At 46.6% G+C, this 18,217-nt stretch overlaps 1 protein-coding gene across 8 annotated transcripts in view; it reads right to left on the bottom strand.

Moving 5' to 3' along the window:
- TENM4 (teneurin transmembrane protein 4) overlaps positions 1-18,217 on the bottom strand; it is a 737,502-nt gene that overhangs the window by 498,384 nt on the left and 220,901 nt on the right. For all 8 annotated transcript variants that reach the window (XM_053924565.2, XM_053924563.2, XM_053924561.2 and 5 more), the window contains exon 3: positions 6,803-6,882. In XM_053924565.2, coding sequence (XP_053780540.1) covers positions 6,803-6,812 — 10 coding nt within the window. In that variant the 5' untranslated portion in view covers positions 6,813-6,882. The remainder of the gene's footprint in view (positions 1-6,802; positions 6,883-18,217) is intronic.

Below are 18,217 nucleotides of genomic sequence, written 5' to 3' on the forward strand. Positions count from 1 at the left end.
GGAACATGGTGCCCATTTGGGGATGGACTCAGCATTTTCTGTCTGGGCGAAGGACAGTGGGATGTTCCCACACAGACCTGGGTCCAAATCCCAGCTCCACCATCTACTAGGACATCTATGCCCCCGAGTAAGACACATGTCTGTCCGATCACTAGAAAAATGGGGGTATTCCTATCTCAGCGTCATAAACAGACAAGTTTCCTAAAGAGGGTAAAATATGAATATACCTGTCACAGATACTAATCCACTGTACAAGTTCGTTAAATGTTCATTTATCCTTGTTTTACTGATGTAATTGTCACCATACGTGAAAATACAGTCCTAGCCTCATAAGCCTTTATTTGCTTATTCAATGTTTATGTAAGAACTAGGATATCCCATTTAAGATTATTTCCCCAACCGGATCTAGAAGAATAATGTATCTGTCCCAAGCCCTCTGTCCTCTCAGGTTCCCAGCACCTATGAGGATGGACAGTACTGTCCAGGCCTGAGTACTCAGTATTCTCTGAGTCAGTAATAACTCTGGTTAATAATAACTCGGGGTTAATATCTCCAACGTGGCCATGTCTTCCATGAAAAGTAAGCAATACAAAAGTGGAGATTACTGATTGTCTTCTGTGTGCAGAGATGCAGCCAAGGTTGACTCCAAAAGGGTGGAACAAATAAGCATCATTGCTATTCCTGTTCAACTTTCCAATCAGCTAAAAAGTATATTTGGAAAGATATGATAGAAACACATTTTAAAAAGAGGAGTATGTAGCAGTAAACATTCTAGGTCACATAAATGGTGCCAAGTTCATGTGGAGTCATAAGAAAAGGAATTATGGGCTTTAGAAGTAGAAGGGCTTGCTTTTGAATCCCACTTACTAGCAAGGTATCCTTGGTGTGTGTGTGGGGATACCTCAGTTCATTCATCTGTAAAATGGGGAAAATACCACCTAACTGCTGTGACAATTAGATAACATGGTAAATGCCTGGCACGTAGTTAGTGCTCAATTAGCTGTTAGTTTCGTTCCTCCTTCTTTTCCTCCTTTCCTCTTCTTTTCCAGATAACTGGTAACACTTGATTCGCTAGTGAATTAGAATTAGTGGTGGGTGACTTTTATCCGCATGGTTACCACAGTCTTCTGTACATACAAATTTGAATACCATCAGGTAGGTGCTTGTACAAAAGCCTTCAACATCTTTCTTCTCATTTCTTAAACAAGAATAACAAAGCCCTGACTGGCATAGCTCAGTAGGTTGGGTGTCATCCTGGAAGGTGAAGGGTTGTGGGTTCAATTCTGAGTCAGGGCACTTGCCTGGGTTGCGGGCCCAGTCACCCGTCAGTCAGGGCATGTGTGAGAGGCAACCAAATGATGTTTCTCTCTCCCATTGATGTTTCTGTCTTTCTCCTCCCTTCCTCACTCTTTTGTTGCAAAGTTCATGCTAGTGAGATGTAGGAGGTAGCTGCTGTGGAGGAGGGCTTACCCCAGCCTTGGGGAGGTCAAGGGTAGTAAGAGAGGCTTTCCAGAGGCAGTTACACCTAAATAAACCCTAAAGCATGAGGAGGGTTTTGACAAGTAGACTAAGATGGCAGAAAGCATTCTAAGCCAAAAGGATACCATATGCAACACCCCCAGGGCGGCCAGGCTTCGTTTGGGGAGAATCCCAGTCCCCTCGCCACTAAGGCTGCCCTCACTTGCCTTCCTCTCGTTCAGATTCACAGTGACTTCTCCCCCTCTCCCCGCTGAACTTTGCAGCATGGCTCCCACCTCTTGCACCTACCGTTTCCAAAGTGTGACCTGGGGATCACTGCACGTCCCAGACACCCTTTCAGGACATCTGTGAGGCCAAACTATTTATAAATATTATGCTGTTATCTGCCCTTTTCATCCCCACTCTCTTATGAGTATACGGTGGAGTCTTCTAGATGGAAGGCAGAAGCAGATATATCTTCTATTAAGTCAGTTATGAAAGAGATTTGCCAAAATGTAAAACGATATCCCATTCATTTCTGCTTGTTTTGAAAAAGTCCGTTTTTATCAAAGTGTGTTATTTATGGTAATGTAGGGGTCTATTGTCATTATTTTATATAAGCTATCAAGACACAAATTTAGTGTTTTTTGCAGTGCTAGTTACTAGTATCACAAATTTTAATAGATATAATCCACATAAACAAAAACTCTTTGGGGTCCTCACTAATTTTGAAGAGTAAGACAGGGCTGCGGAACCAGAGAGCTAGAGCCACTGCTTTAGGACACACTGTGAACTGGCAGGAGAGGGCAGAGTGCAACTGGCCCTTCTCGGACGGCAGCTTCTGCCGTCACTGGGACAGACAGGGGCAGCCTGTCTCTGGTTGGGCCTTTCTGTCGTGCCCTCTAGTCCCTGTGGCTCCCTCTTCCTCCCCTTCCTGTGAAAACCCTCAGTGGCAGCCCCATTTCTCTTCTGGCTGTCACCTCTTCCCCAGGCTCAGGGAGGCCTATGGTCAGGAGGCTTTGGTGTCAGGATGCCAGGGCCCAAATAATGCCTCGATGTCTCTGATTTGCATTTCCCTGATGGCTAAAAATGTTGGGTATCTTTTTATGTGCTTATTGACCACTTCTGTATTTTCTGTGGAGAAATGTCTATTCAAACTCACTGTCAATTTTTAAATTAGGCTATATGTCCTTTTATTGATGAGTTGTAAGAGTTCTTCATATATTGTGGATACAAATCCCTTAACAGACCTATGATTTCAAATATTTCCTCCCATTCCGTGGTTGTCTTTTCATTTTCCTTATGATGTTCTTTGAAGCACAGTTTTAAAAAGATTTGAAGATGTCCAATATATGTTTTATCCTTTCTCCCTTTTGTAGGTGCCAAACCATTGCCTAACCTAAGGTCATGAACATTTGGGCCTACGTTTTCTTCTAAGGGTTTAGAGTTTTAGCTCTTAAATTTAGGTTGATGACCACACTGAGTGAATTTTTGTATTTGGTGTGAGGAAGAGGTCCATCTTTATGTTTCTGCACGTGCAGTCCAGTTGTCCCAGCACCTCATTCCTAAAATGAGCTGTAAAAGACCACCCCGCAGGGTGCTATGAACATTTGAGATAGAAAAGTACCCATGAGGGGGTTCCCTAGCACGCAGCACACAGTCAATGCCTATACCTGAAGGAATGGAGAATGGATGTGAAAGTTCTCTGAGACATTGGTCCTCATCACTACCGTCTGACGAGCTTTTCCGTCCCTAAAGGTCTTTAACATTCACAGTCCCATGTGCTTCTCACATGAGCCCTGAGCTGCTTCTCAGGAACCCCTTTTCTGAAAGTCCTGATAATCTTTTTCTTCTCCCCCTCCCTTTTCTCTCCCTTACTTTCTACCTGAATTTTGCATGAAATGTTCTTGGTCTTAACTGTGTCATCAATTTACAGTTGTTAACCCACTCAAGTCTTTTTTGGCAAGTAGGTGGGAAGGCATAAATGAATGAATGAGTCAATTGATTAAAAGGTCCCTGATTTAAAATTATAGAAGTGAAGCCCCCAAAGCGGCCACACAGGGCACCCCGCCCGGAGGAGTCGGAGGAGGCCCGTGTGACTGTGCCACCACCTCCAGTGCTGTCTGCAGTCTCCCCCGCCCCTGCCCAATCCAGAGAGATCCTGGTGAGTCGCATCTCCCTCCTCTGTGGTGTTTGCAACACCTCCCAATTTAGTTTTCGCTCTGAATTTCATTAGTATCCCATTTGCCTAGTCTTCCTGATCTCTGAGGCAGCTGTGAAGCAGGAAGAGACTGACTTGGCAACAGAGGCTCCTGCTTCCTGGCTGGGCCTGAGGGGGACACGCAGAGGAAGGGAAGGGGGACTCTAGGCTGCAATTCCAGATGGTGCTCTTGTCCATGAGACACATGGTACCGGGCCTCACTGTGCACCAGGCACTGGGGCCCAGAGATGAGGAGCTGTGCTTCCCCGGAAAGCCCCAGCCTCTAGGGACGGATGGGCAATGGCTGCCCATGTGCTGTGGGGACTTCACCCTCCGGGCAGGCAGAGTGAGTGAGAAAAAATGAGGGAGTCAGTGCAGAGAGAAAGGCAGAGGGGACATTAGAAAGGGGGAGTGGTGTTAGTAAAGGCAGGATGGTTTGGACAATAGAGTGTAGACAAGTGACAATAAGGAATCTGTTGTGCAATTATTTGTTCATTGTTTACTCATTCAGCACATAATTAGTGAGTGTCTGCTGTGTGACAGGCTGTGTTCCAGGCACAAGAACACTGTGGGCAACAACACCAAGTCAGTCCCTGCCCTTGTGGAGCTTCCGTTCCAGTGGGAGAAGACAAGGAATAGGCAATTAAACTTACAGTGTAATGTATACTGCATCAGGTGGAGAGAAATACTATGTAGAAAAGACCGAGTGGACTTCCTGTGCCCGAGTGAAGCGGGCACAGGAAGAACTGGGCTGGGGAGACTACTCCCTGTACAGGGTGGTCACATGTGCTGAGGAGGGGAGAGAAGTGATGGGGTCAGTATAGATAGAGCACAGAGTATAAGGGGAAAGATAGGGGCGGGGTACGAGGCTGGAGAGAAAAGGGGCCACATTCTAGACAGAAGAATCCACCTTTGCCAGGGCTCAGATTCAAACCTATCCTGTCAGCTTCAGACACTGCCCCCTATATTTCTGCAGTGGCCTCCCTCCCTCCTGGACTTCGACACACCTTGCTCTAGGCCCAGCTACATGGACAGTCCCAACAAGGGGATGCGAGACAACGTGTCTGGGCTCCGAGCAGCTCCTGCTGTCAGGGAGAGCTGCGTTCACGTGTCGTGACACTCAAAGGGTGTCAGGGGACCAGAGATAGACGGTCCTGGGTGGGTGACTCAGAGCAGAAAGAGGAGACCACATTCAGGGATGTCCCACCTTTTGGTGTCTCTGGGCCACACAGGCAGAAGAAGAACTGTCTTGGGCCATGCATTAAATACACAAACACTAACAAAAACTGATGAGCAAAAAAAAAGGTTTTAAGTAAATTTACAGTTTTGTGTTGGGTTGTGTTCATAGCCATCCTGGGCCTCGTGTGGCCTTTGGGCTGTGGATTGGACACCCTTGGTTAGATATAGTAGGGGGAACAAAATTCTTTTTTTTAGAAATTTTAACTTTCACATCATTACAAGTGAGCATGGATGGGCTGGAAGAGTCACCTTCAGCTTAGTTATCTTCCCTCGATGAGTGAACCTCAGTTTTCTTATCTTAAAAATGGAATTGTAAGAACTACCTCAAGAGCTTGTGGAAGCTATAAATAAATCAAGTACTTGGCATGATGTCTTAATAAACATGAGCCCATTTTGCCTCTCCCTCTCTATGAAAAGTTAGGAATCTTAAAAGATCTCTCTACCACCAAGCATACATTCCCACCTGTAGTTACACATTCTCTGCAAGCAGAGGCGACCTTTGTTTTTGTTCCCTGTTATATCCCCAGAGCCTAGCATAGTCTTGGGCCCGTGGCTTTCATTTAATACATCTTTGCTGAATAGCTAAATACCAATAAAGGATTTGATCAGGTTATGTCAGGCCTAGGCTCCAGCTCTTTCTAGCTGGGAGACCTCAGATAAGATGGTTCATTTCTCTGAGCCTCAGTTTCCTTATCTGTAAAATGGAAATAATATCTACTGTGGTGGAGGCAGCTACTGCTCATTGAATAACCATGTCTTCCCTACATTTCCCAGAGCCCTAGAGATCAGGCAGGAGCACGTGACTAGTTCTGGCCCACGGGCTGTGCATCACTTCTGGACTGATGCACTTATCAGCCAGTGCTCAGCCTTCCAGCTCTTTCTTCCCTGCTGCAGAGACCAAGCTGGCCCCATGTTCTAGAAGGCAAACCTAAAATTTGGCCGAGCATTCACCAGTCCACTCCTGAGTTGCTAGGTGGAGCAGAACCCTCCACCCACCTCAGTTAGACACGTAGCATGAGCAAGAAATAAACCTCTGCTGTGTTAAGTTGCTGAGATTCTGGCGTGAATTTATTACTGCAGCATAACTGAGCCTAGCAAGATTCAGACTTCTCCCTTGCAAGATTGCTTGGAGGATAAGAAAAAGTGCTTGTTTCATAGTGGGTTTTTAGTAAAGGGCTTGCTTCCGGGTCCTGGCTCCTTTGCTTCTTTATCCTTTCTCTCTATGACCTAGCCTCTGTTTACAATTCTACCTTTCCCTGTGCCTTGTTCCTTCTCTAGCTTGAAACATCCCTCCAAGCAGACATCTGCTTTTCCACTCAACCCAGGTGCTTCCTACTGTTTTTGTCACTGCTCTTTTGCTTGTAGTATAACGAAACACCTCCACAGAGCCATTCTGGCCAGCTGGACCTGGCCCCCCAGACCACCTGTCCTCTGGGCAGCCACCTACTCACCGCCTGCACCATTTTCAGCTATGCCTCTGATCGCATTCCAGCTCCGCTTGAAATGTAACCACTGAACTCTGGACCCTCTCCCTGGTCTTCTGGATCCTGGAGTGACTGCTCCCCACTGCTGCTTATGTGGTCCTGAACTTGCAAGGTACCTCCTGGCTGCCAGCTTCCCTGTCACATACCAGCTGGATGCCTGGCCCTTGCCTACTGTCCTCCAGCCGTGCTGGCTGCTGGCTGTTAGTTGGGTTCCAGCACCCATGAGTACTCCTACTGCATCTGCTTCCCCAGAAGGCTCCCTCCATTCTGGCCTGAGCTACTAAACTTCCCATGCTCCTTAGTGCCAACAACCTTCAACCAAAAAATAATCATCATTTCATATTCTAAGATGGACTTTCTCATTAAGACCACAGGTTTACAGTGGATGATGCAGAAGATCAGAGCAGACATGGGGACTGACCTGGCTCCATGGCAGCACGTCCTGAAGAGTCAGCAGTGTCTGTGGGCCATCCGATCCTGGAGGGTGGGGTGGGGTCCTTTCTGTTGAAGCAGAGAACACAGGCACAGCTGACTGAGGTGGCAAGATGCCCTTGACCCTTTCTCACAGGTCTCTCCCCCGCAGTCATTGCAAACACACAGCACTGGGGAGATGGGGCTTGTTCCTGGTCCCTTGGCCATGCGGAGAAGTGGGGTCCCAAATACCCTGCAAACCCCATGCAAACTTCTTCCATGCAGCCTTCCTGGGAGACGCTGGTGATTCTTGCTCTGTTCTCCCTTCTCATCTTGTGTGTATTTCCTCAAGCCGATCAAACCACTCAAAGGCAGGGACTGCAAGTCAGTCCACTTTACAACTGAGGTGCCCAGCAAGGGCTTGGAGCAGAATAGAAACTGAGTGTTTTGTGAAGAAGGATTGACTGTCTGCTGTGATGGGCGGGGTGGGGGAGTGGGAGTGAGGGGATGGAGCTTATGGCTGACGTACTGATGAGACATACGATGAGAGAACGCAGCAGTTCTCTCATTGATTCAGGAAAACACTGAATCTCTTTGAGCCTTCATGCCCTGCCCTATAAAATGGGCTGATCATCCCTGTGCTATGCCATGTGGGAGTGTTGGGAGTTACCTGGGCAGAGTTCCTTTACACAAAAGAGTTCTGGCTCTGGCCCTCTTGCTTATTTCTAGCAAATCCGTTCCCCTCTTTGAGCCTCTGTTTCCTCATCTGAAAGAGGAAAACCCTGAACTAGATGACATGTGGGGTCCTTTCTGCCCCTAGAATTTTATGACATTGAATTTGTTTCATCTCCAATCTCCAATACCTATGGAGATACCCGTACACAATAAAGGTTTGTGAAATGAATGAAGAAAATCCTATCCCATTCGAAGAAAGGTGAGGGAGGGCTCAAAGGTTTTAAGTCATTTGTTTTGGTCACTGCAAGAGGAGGAACTGGGATCTGAACCCAGGTCCTCCCAGATTCAAGACCTGGGTGCTTTGCTTGGCACCAATGACCACACTCACCCACTGGAAACACCACAAAATGTCTTTTTATAAGAAAGACCCACTAGGCTAAAGAACAAGGCATGACGGATACATTCAGGCATCTGAAGCAAAAAGTCATTATTTGAGAAAATCCCTGAAGACATATTTGCCAAATATACCAAGGAACCTAGCTAAGAGACGTTATTATGTATTACAAAGTGAGGAATTACTGGTAATTTCCATTAAAAATGAATTTCTGCAAAGTGTGAAATTTTTCTAGCTTTATCTGCATTTAATATATTTCTTTATGGTAAATTCTTGTTATTCTCAAAAAAAGAGTAACTGTATTAGGGCAGGGATAGTCACTAGGCTCTGCTCAAGGGCAGAGTACCCCTTTTCCAGCCTGGGTGTGTATGGGGGGGCATGGAGGCAGACTCCTGCACACCCCCAGGGTAGAGAAGACCTGACAGCCAATACAGGATTAACCAAAGTTTGGAGGTAAACCTCGAAAAGTCCTAAATCATACCATATTCATTAAAATAAAAAATAGTATGTTACATAGTGTAGGACTATCATTTTATGCATGTTGAATGAGAAATAATGACTATTGTGCTCCTAATTTCTATTTACTATGCGTTGTTCATTACAAGTTTACCTTCCAGTGTTTTAGAGATCAGCAGGAACTTGCTTTGCTGAAACTAGGGGCACTTTCTCTTGTGCCTGGGCCTCTGCCCAGGAGGACTTTAGCACTCAGAGCTGCTGGCTTTGCCCCCAAGGATCCTGCTGGGGGCCTGGTCCCATCCAGGGACTTGGATGAAACACTCAGGGTCTTCCTCAAGCCCCCTCCCTTGTCCAGGCGATAATATTCCACTCTGCCTCCACAGCTGGGGCTTTAGACCCACATCTGTGCCTTCTGATCTCTCCTTTCTTGAAGAAGCATTAGAACTGCAGTTTTACTTTCTTCCACCCTCATCTTTGCCAAGGCTTCAGGTGAAATCTCTACTCTTTTCTTTCCATTTATTTCCTTTTCAATTCATATCCCCTAATTCCCTCTTTTTCACAGATCCTCCAAAAAGCTTCACAATGACTGTTCAAAAGTCAAAATATTCATGGGCTGACCAAAGGTGTTTCAAGCACTTATATACCAGTACTTTTGTGGAGGGGAAATCCAGTTAGGAAAGGTGTGTGGCATTCACTCATTAACTTGCTCACTCATTCATTCACATACTGTGTGTTAGGTGGTGTACAGGATACACTGAGAACCAAGCAAATCCTGCCCTCAGGAGCATGGGCTGGCAAAGAAAATAAGATATGGATACTGTAATTATAATGTTTGGCAGTTTTGTAAGAGAGATACAAATAAAACTCAGGGAGAAAACCAAGGAATGGAGAGGTCACCCTGGCTGACATATCAGGGAGCACTTACTCGACAACTTGTCATTCAGCTCAGCCTTGCATTGGAGACAGGGTCAGGTGGGTGGCACAGGGACAGGGCAGCATGCTCTATATGAGGGAGTAAAGGCATGCGGCGGGTGGGGTAGGCATGACAAAGGAGTATATAGCTCAGCTTTCCAGGGTGTGGGCTGTTGTAGAGGGACACAGAGGATATTGTACCCAACAGGTGGTGTGAGCCCTAAGAGGGCCCGGAATACCAGTCTAGAGAAGATGGCCATTATTCAGTCATTAATAGGGGGCCATCAAGGGCTTTTGAGCAGAGATGCGACATAGTCAGAGATCTGCTGTAGGGTGATAAATTTGGCGAGCCTGGCACAGAATGAATACTAAGGGTCGGTGCTTAGAATAGAAGCTCCTAGTTGTATGCCCAGCATCGGGCAGAGTGTTAGCTGTTGGTACATATTTGATTTCATCTAGTCTTCTAGGCAACTACAAGAGAAGAGCATCATCCTTCCAGACATGCAGATCAGGAAAGGAGGCTTAGGGAAATTTAAGTTACTTACCCCTAATCCCCCATCTAGGAAGTGGTAGAGACAAGATCTGAACCCTGTTCTCTCCTGTTTTAGGAGAGCCAAAAAGCATGCTTTGACCCTGTGTGTGACAACTGTATGCCTGACACTGCCACTACACCTTCCACTCCAGGTGAACTGCTATGCCTACACTAGGGTGGGTGCAAGTGTGATCATTTTCTGGACTGTATTTCAAGAGGTCGCTTGGAATTATATGCAGAGTGTCTTCTGTCAGCCTTCCCTAAAGAGACCACACACCAAGGAGCTAAGACAGTGCATTGAGTTGGGTATCAAACAATGTAGACTTGGGTCTTGTGCAGAGAATTTCAAAGGTAGCAGGAGACCACCCTCCTTCCCTGCTGGAAGTGCTTGCTTCTCACTTTCCCTTCTCAGCTAAGGCATGTTAACAGGAGCATTGGACCCAGGAGCCCCGGGGAACATCTACTGCATACGAAGAATCTGTTTCCTCATTGAAATTTGAGTGTTTCTATGCTCTGCGCTGACTTCACACTTTGGGAGAATTGTCCAGAGGACTCTATGCACTTAAACTGGATGGCCACACCTGCTGCAGCCCAGAAATGATAATCATGAATGACTCCCCTCCAGACACCTGCTTTAAAACTTGGTTTGTTCAGGGGAACAAATATTCCTCATTCTAAACACAATGCGTGGCGATAGCTGTGCTATACACTTAACAAGGGGGTGCAGATTTCTTAGTGGTGCCCTGAGAAGTGCAGGGACTTTGAAAGCGGATAGAATGGGCCTGACTCACAGTCTGTCCAGTGATCAGCTGTGCAGCCTTGGGCAAGCTACATACTCCTTAAATTTCTCTACTATTACATGAAAATGATAATAAGGGATTAGCAAGAGTGTTAGATTCTTATACATGCATAAGAATGTATAATTGTTTCACTCCCAGCCAAGATGGAGGAGTAGGTATATACATGGTGCCTCCTTGAACAATGAAAAGAAGGACAACAAATTTAAAAACAAAAAACAACCAGAACTGCCAGAAAATTGAATTATATGGAAGTCTGACAACCAAGGAGTTAAAGAATAAACATTCATCCAGACTGGTAGGAGGGGTGGAGATGGGCAGCCCGGAGGAGAGGACTTGCAGCAAGGCAGTGGCTGGAGGACCGCAGTGGGCAAGGAGGCAGCTGGCACAGCAGGTGGTCCCACATTTGTGTGTGGATAAACCAGAAGGAACAACTGGGGAGTGAGACAGACTGCACAACCCAGGGTTCCAGTGCAGGAAATAAAGCCTTAAGCCTTTGACTGAAAAAACCTGTGGGGGTTGAGGTGATGGGAGGAACTCTCAGCCTCACAAGAGAGCAAGTTGGAGAGAACCACAGGGTCCTAGAAAGTACACAAACCTGTCCACCTGGGAATTAATACCAGAAGGGCCCAATTCCTTGTGGGTAGTGAGGGAAGTGACTGACACCTGGTAAAGAGCTGAATGAGTGCCATTATTTGCTCCTGGACCCCTCCCCAACATACAGCACCATAATACAGTGACATGGGTTGCCCTGCCCTGGCAAATAACCAAGGCTCCACCCATTACTACATAACAGGCCTGCCGAGACAAAAAAAAAAAAAATGGCCCAAATGAAAGAACAGATCAAACCTCCAGAAAAAATACAACAAAGCAACGAAGAGATAGCCAACCTATCAGATGCACAGTTCAAAACACTGGTAATCAGGATGCTCACAGAAAAGATTGAGTATGGTCACAAAATAGAGGAAACAGTGAAGGCTATGAAAAGTGAAATAAAGGAAAATGTACAGGGAACCAACAGTGACAGGAAGGAAACCTGGATTCAAATCAATGGTTTAGACCAGAGGGATGAAATAAACATTCAACCAGAACCAAATGAAGAAACAAGAATTCAAAAAAATGAGGAGAGGCTTAGGAACCTCCAGGACAACTTCAACCATTCCGACATCCAAATCATAAGGGTGCCAGAGGGAGAAGAGGAACAGCAAGAAACTGAAAACTTATTTGAAAAAATAATGAAGGATAACTTCCCTAATCTGGCAAAGAAAACAGACTTCCAGAAAGTCCAGGAAGCTCAGAGAGTCCCAAAGAAGTTGGACCCAAGGAAGCATACACCAAGGCACATCATAATTACATTAGCCAAAATTAAAGATAAGGAGAGAATCTGAATAGCAGCAAGAGAAAAGGACACAGTTACCTACAAAGGAGTTCCCATATGACTGTCAGCTGATTTCTCAAAAGAAACCTTACAGGCAAGAAGGGGCTGGAAGAAGTATTCCAAGTCATGAAAGGCAAGGACCTACATCCAAGATTACTCTATCCAGCAAAGCTATTGTTTAGAATGGAAGGGCAGATAAAGTGCTTCCCAGATAAGGCCAAGTTAAAGGAGTTCATCATCACCAAGCCCTTATTATATGAAATGTTAAAGGGACTTCTGTGAGAAAAAGAAGAAAATCAAAACTATGAATAGTAAAATGACAACAAACTCACAACTATCAACAACCAAGCCTAAAAAAACAAACAAAAATGAAGCAAACAAATAACTAGAACAGGAACAGAACCACAGAAATGGAGATCACATGGAGGATTATCAGCAAGGAAGGAGAGGGGGACTGGGAGAAAAGGTACAGGGAATAAGGAGCATAAATGGTAGGTAGAAAATAGACAGGGGGAGGGTAAGAACAGAAAGGAAATATAGAAGCCAAGGAACTTATATGTATGACCCATGGACATGAACTAAGCAGAGGGGATGGGAATGGGGGGGGGGTGTGCAGTGTGGAGAGGAATAAAGCGGGGGGAAATGGGACAACTGTAATAGCATAATCAATGAAATACTTTAAAAATAATAAAATAAAGAATGTATAATAGTTTCTTCCCATTTTTTTATGTTCAACATTCTGGGCATTGCTCTCACAGGGAGTTCACTCTCGTTCTTACAAAGTTACAAATTAAAGAAACGGGATTTTGGAAGAAAAAATGCTGAAATGATAGCAAATTGTTCATAGCTGTGGCCTAATGCTTACTACCAGTGTCTTATAATAATCATTTGTTAGCATGCCTCTCTTCCCCCAGACGGAGCTCCTTGACATGGTGTCCACTGGATCTTCAGTTCCCAGCAGGTAGTTGTCCCTTTCTAGTTAGTTATCTTATTCTGAGATCCAAGCAAAACCACAGAGCCTGCAATTCTTCTGGGATTTTATTTCCCCAGCCTGGTTTAAAGAGTGACTTTTAAGTAACACCTTCAAGAGCACATCCAATCCTCTAAAAGCCATCTCATTATCGTGTAATCATTAGGACGGAATACTTCACCATGTTATTCTGTTAAAAGCTTTGGTTTCTAATCCAAAGTCAATTATATGGGCCAACATATCCAATGACATCTTAATAATGCCAAACCTCCCAGGTCTCCAGACAGAGGCAGGCCAGGTTGAGAGGTCTGGGGTCTAACGGGATACTGAAAAGAGCACATGGCAGAGGGGGAAAAAATGGAACATCAAAAACTGGATTTGAAGCCTGGCTTGTGCAGATGTGACAACCTTGCAGAGTACCTGGGGCTGGGATGGATGCTCAGTAAAGGTTAACTCCCTTCTGCTGTTCTGACTCCAGAGAAAAGCAAAGCCATAAAACTTGTTGCAAGTAAAGAGGGAGAGAAGAGGAGGGCGAGAAGAGAAGGACGATTCACCACATTCCTGAGTCCATTTAGAATATGGATTTCTAAAAAGCTTTTCTCCCAACAGACTGAAGGAAGCAGGTTATTTCATTTTAATTATGGCAGCTGCAGCTGCTGCTTGTGAACTCAAAGACCAATTTTCCGATTAAAAAGAAAAAAACCGCACACACACAAACACAAACTCACTGAAAGAATCCACTACATAACATAGAAGGATGCCTCCTTGAGAGAGCATATCAACAGGGTGGGGAATCTGGAGCATTGCGCTGGAGACACTCAGATCCAGGGGGCAGTCTAGGGTGTGCTCACCCCAGTTCTCTCCACACCTTGCCTCCTTTCTGCCCCCCAATATCCAAGACCAGCTCGTGAGCCACACAGTGTAATGGAACATTACTTGCTGAGCAGCTGCATAGTTTTAATTCACACCAGGGGAAATAAAGGCAGCAAGCGGTTTTATGTCATCTTCCTATGAACCTTTAACTGGGCATCCTCCTTCACGAAGGCCTAAGAGGTGTTTTTTTTTTTTTTTTTAAACAGGTTCTCTGTGGTCCGGAGAGCCAGCCCCAGCCACACCTGTCATGATGAGGTTCTGCTATGTACGGAAGCGGGGTAGAGCTTGTTTGCCGTTTTCTTGCCCACGGCTGTATCCAGGGTTCCTCTCACTGCTCTCTCTGGCGTTTCCTCCTGTGTGTACTCACAAGTGGTTCTCAGTGTTCGTATGGCGAGCAGTGGCTCATGAATCCTTCACAGGTGAGCTGCCCAAAGCTGCACTGCGTGTTGAGTTTTCTTTGAAAGGACTGAGGATCCATGCTATTGCAGGGCTGTTTGATAGAAGGTTGAGTGGAGCAGGTGGGAGCATCAGCATCTGAGTCCAGTCACTAGATACTGGGCTCTCCCAGAGAAAGATCATGCTTGTGAAGATGTGTGAGAACTCTGCCTGCAACACAGGGCAGGAAAAGACGCAGCAGGAAAGGAAGCACAGATGAGGAGTAAATGGATCTCAGACAGTCACAAGCACTAGAAAGCTACCTGATGAAGTTTGTGGTACTGCGAGGGGGCGGGGGTGCAGTTCCCAATTTTCTGAAACTTGCTTTTATTTAACCAATGTTCGCCTTTAAGCCCTTCAAGCACACCATAACAAATTCTGGGATTTGCATGTGCAGCACAAACATAAATTCTTGTTCTCAACCACCCGAGTGCTCCCAGGTCTCCAGGTCTTTGCTCAACTTCAGAGTCAGCCTGCAAAGCCTCCACTCCTTCCACATCCACCAACCCCTCCTCTTCCTGAGGGGGACAGTGCAGGTTTCAGCATTTCCACGGTGCCATCTCTGTTGTACCAGTCACAACTGCACTCCCTAGCCAGAGTCACCGCGTCTGTTTGATTCTACCACTAGCTCCCGGGAGATGTCAGCATGGGTCTAGTGCTCTTCAGTTCCTTTCTTCAAATTATCACACTGTCAGTGCTATTCCTAAAATGCAGATCTGACCCTGCTCCCCCCGGCTTGAATCCCTTGTTTGGTCCCCATTGTCTTTGGGACAAAATCCAAACTCCTCCCTAGAGCAAGCAGTTCCCTTTGCAGCCCAGCCCCCACCACTCTTTCCTCAGACGCTCCATGTTCCAGCCAGACCCAGGTGTTTTTAACACTTGTTTCCCTGCTGCCTTTCCCCCTGGCCTGGGAGGCCCCCGGAGTGCTAGCTCACCTCATTTTATCAGGGGAAGCGCCTCCCTGACTCTGGGAACCACTTTTTCCACTGCTCCCATCATGTGGGTTGGAAGAGTCATCAGTGCAACTTGGCAACTATTTCTGGCTTTCTGCCTTCCAGGCACAGGTGGGATGACACACCCTGACAAGGGCCCTGTCACTAATTAGAGCCCGTGGGCTGTGAGCAGAAATGTACCACTTGCAGGTAGAAGATTTAATTACTGCTGCAGGACCCTCTAGAGGTCTCTTTCACACCGGCAGGATGACTGGCAGTGGGACAGTTTGTCAGCCTGGGGGGCTATGAGAACCTCTCCCCCTCCTACCTGCTGCCCAGAGTGGACATGGACTACGAGGGAGAACAAAGCCTCTGTAGTCATAAGCCACCATGACTTGGGAGTGATTTGTACCCAACATTAATTAGCTCTGACAGATATGTGGGTCCTGTGAGAACTGGAACATCCTCAAAGGACCCTGCCTCCTTGGCCATCATTGCCTGGCTCTGGGCTGGGCAGCCTAATGACGCCTGGCGGCCAGTGGGGAGAGCAGAATCTGTTAAAAAATTGAACAGTTTTGAAAACACAAAGTGAAATAGAATGCAGTCTCTAGTAGTGAAGATTGTAAGATGCAAAACCTTGAGAGCTATTGGTGGCCATGTGGCTGTTATGGGTTGAATTGTGTTCTCAAAAAATGGTATGTTGGGGTCCTAACCCCCAGGACCTCAGAATGGGACCTAATTTGGAGATGGGGTTTTTATAGAGTCAATCACGTTAAAATGAGGTCATTGGGGCTACGCCCTAATCCAATAAAGTCCGTATATTAAGGGGAACGTTTGGACATAGAGACAGACACGCACATGGAGAGAACACTGTGTGAGGATCAGTTGTGCTGCCATCAGCCCGGGAGCCACCAAGCTCAGAGAGGGGCCTAGGACAGCTCCTTCCCTTCAGAGGGAGCGGGGCCCTGTCCTCACCTAGATCCCGGACTTTCAGCTTCCAGAACCGAGACAATGAAGGTCTGTTGTTTAAGGCTCCCAGTGTGTGGTGCTTGGTTACAGCAGCCCTCGCACACTAATACAGTGGGGAAAGCTGGTCTTCGGTGAGAGAGGAAGAGGCTCACAGGCGTAGGAGAAGCAGACCACAGCAGCGAAAAGACAGAACACATTTAAACAGAGGGGAATTAAAGCCCTGATCCCAATTCCACTGCATCTCTGCCATTTCTCTGATTGGAAAGTTCAACAATGTAGATTTTATGAGGCAGTAGTCAAAGTCCCTCTGTTGTAAATTAATTCTGAGGCCTCTGTCACTTTAAACCAACAGTCCTAACTAACACAGTTATTAATATTTAATGATTATTATTAAGGTTAAGAAAAGGTGAGTGGCTCCAGCTGATGCTGAATTTGCCAGATTGGTGACCAACAGACAAGAAAGCCCACTGCTTCCAAATGCTGTCCAGACATGTCCCAGGAAGAGACAGGGTCCCCTCCTGTCTGGGTGCACTTGAATCCTCCTGGTGTTTTCTTTAATCCGGTAACAGCCCGAAAAAAATCGAAAAAGGATTTTCTCCTGCTCAGTTATGCCTTTCTTCCCAATCCAAACACAACTGCACGTCTGGCCCCTTGAAAAGCTCCAAAACAAAGCAAGTCCAGCCCAAACCCCTCCTCTCATTTCATGTGTTCTTGGCTGCACAAACTTAGGGGCCTTTGTTTCTTCTGCAGTGCCCTTGGACTCTTCCTATCCACATTCCCCTCTGTCTGAGCTCCCACACCAAAACAAGCTGGCAGACGAGGAGAGAGGCAATCTGAGGGAGGCCAGGCTGGGAAGGATTAACCATCTCAGACAAGAGCTGGAGGCCCCCTGAAGCAACCACCAGCCCTTTGGAATAAGCATGGAACACAGGCCCTCACAGGCAGATTGTGGCTGGAGAACAGGGTGTGTGCTATGGGTTTGGTCTCAGAGAGTAGGAGATAGTCGTTCAAGGTGTAGCTGAGTCTCTGCGGCCATCACCACTGCAAGAATGAGCAAACATTCCACCTTGAAGATCTTACAAAAGAACAGAGATGCTGCTCCCCTCCAAAGGACTAGGGACAGCACTGATTCCCATGAGTGGGACTGGATGACCACAGATATTACAGAGGTTGCCGTCCCTGCCCAGTGTGCAGGAGGATCCCGATTTCCCTTCATTTGTTCTGCCCAGGAGATCACATACAAATGTGACACCTATATCAAGCTGCCAGCTGTCTTGCTCAGAGACGTTAGGAGAGTAGATTTCTGGAATGGGTGGGAGTGGTGGGGGTGAGAAAGCCAAATGGATGCCCATCCCCCACACTTGCTTCTCTTCTCGGTCTCACGGGGAACTGTGATGCTCATGCTCCCTTGCTTACCAGCTTTGGGGCAGGTAGGCTTCCCAAATGGAAGACCATGGCAGAAGATTGGAGATGAGAAGAAGGGAAATGTCGCAGTATCTCTCCCTCTCTGGCTTGTCTTAGACGACATCCCTGGCAGTGGCCACATAAGCTCTGTGGCTTCAGGTCCTCACAGGTACCTGACATAATGGTTCTAGCTCATGCTGGGCTGTCCCAGCTTCTGGGCTCTGGAAACATCACTTTCTCTCATTCCCCCTGCAGTCTAGGAGTGACAGTGCTGCCCTGGTGTTGCTGACCTCTGGGCTGCCTCAGAGAACTTAGCTGATGCCTCAACTGCGTGACCAATCCCCTTCATTCAGTTCCCTCTGTTGAAAGACGTTGAGTGGTTTCTGTTTTCCTGCCTGGACTCTGACTGATGGAGGTGCTGAGAAAGAATCTGAACATGGAAATGCCACTCTGCAGCCCTTGGTACAGTGCTTGGGCTGAGGTAGGCGGCCATTGCAGAACTGACCGCAGCAGTTAAGTGAGAGGGAATAAGGAATAGACAGGGCACCTGTGAGGCACCAGTAAGTTTGGGGAGCAGCCCTGGAAAGAGAAGGGTAGGGACACACAGTCAGTTCTCTGCTTTTTTCTCTCGTGAGTCTTCCCAGCTGGAATGTGACTTCTTGTGTCAGTAGGTAAACTAATGATTGGGAAAAGCCAAT

The sequence above is a fragment of the Desmodus rotundus genome, chromosome 5 (genome assembly GCF_022682495.2).
Source record: "Desmodus rotundus isolate HL8 chromosome 5, HLdesRot8A.1, whole genome shotgun sequence".
Classification (NCBI taxonomy): domain Eukaryota; kingdom Metazoa; phylum Chordata; class Mammalia; order Chiroptera; family Phyllostomidae; genus Desmodus; species Desmodus rotundus.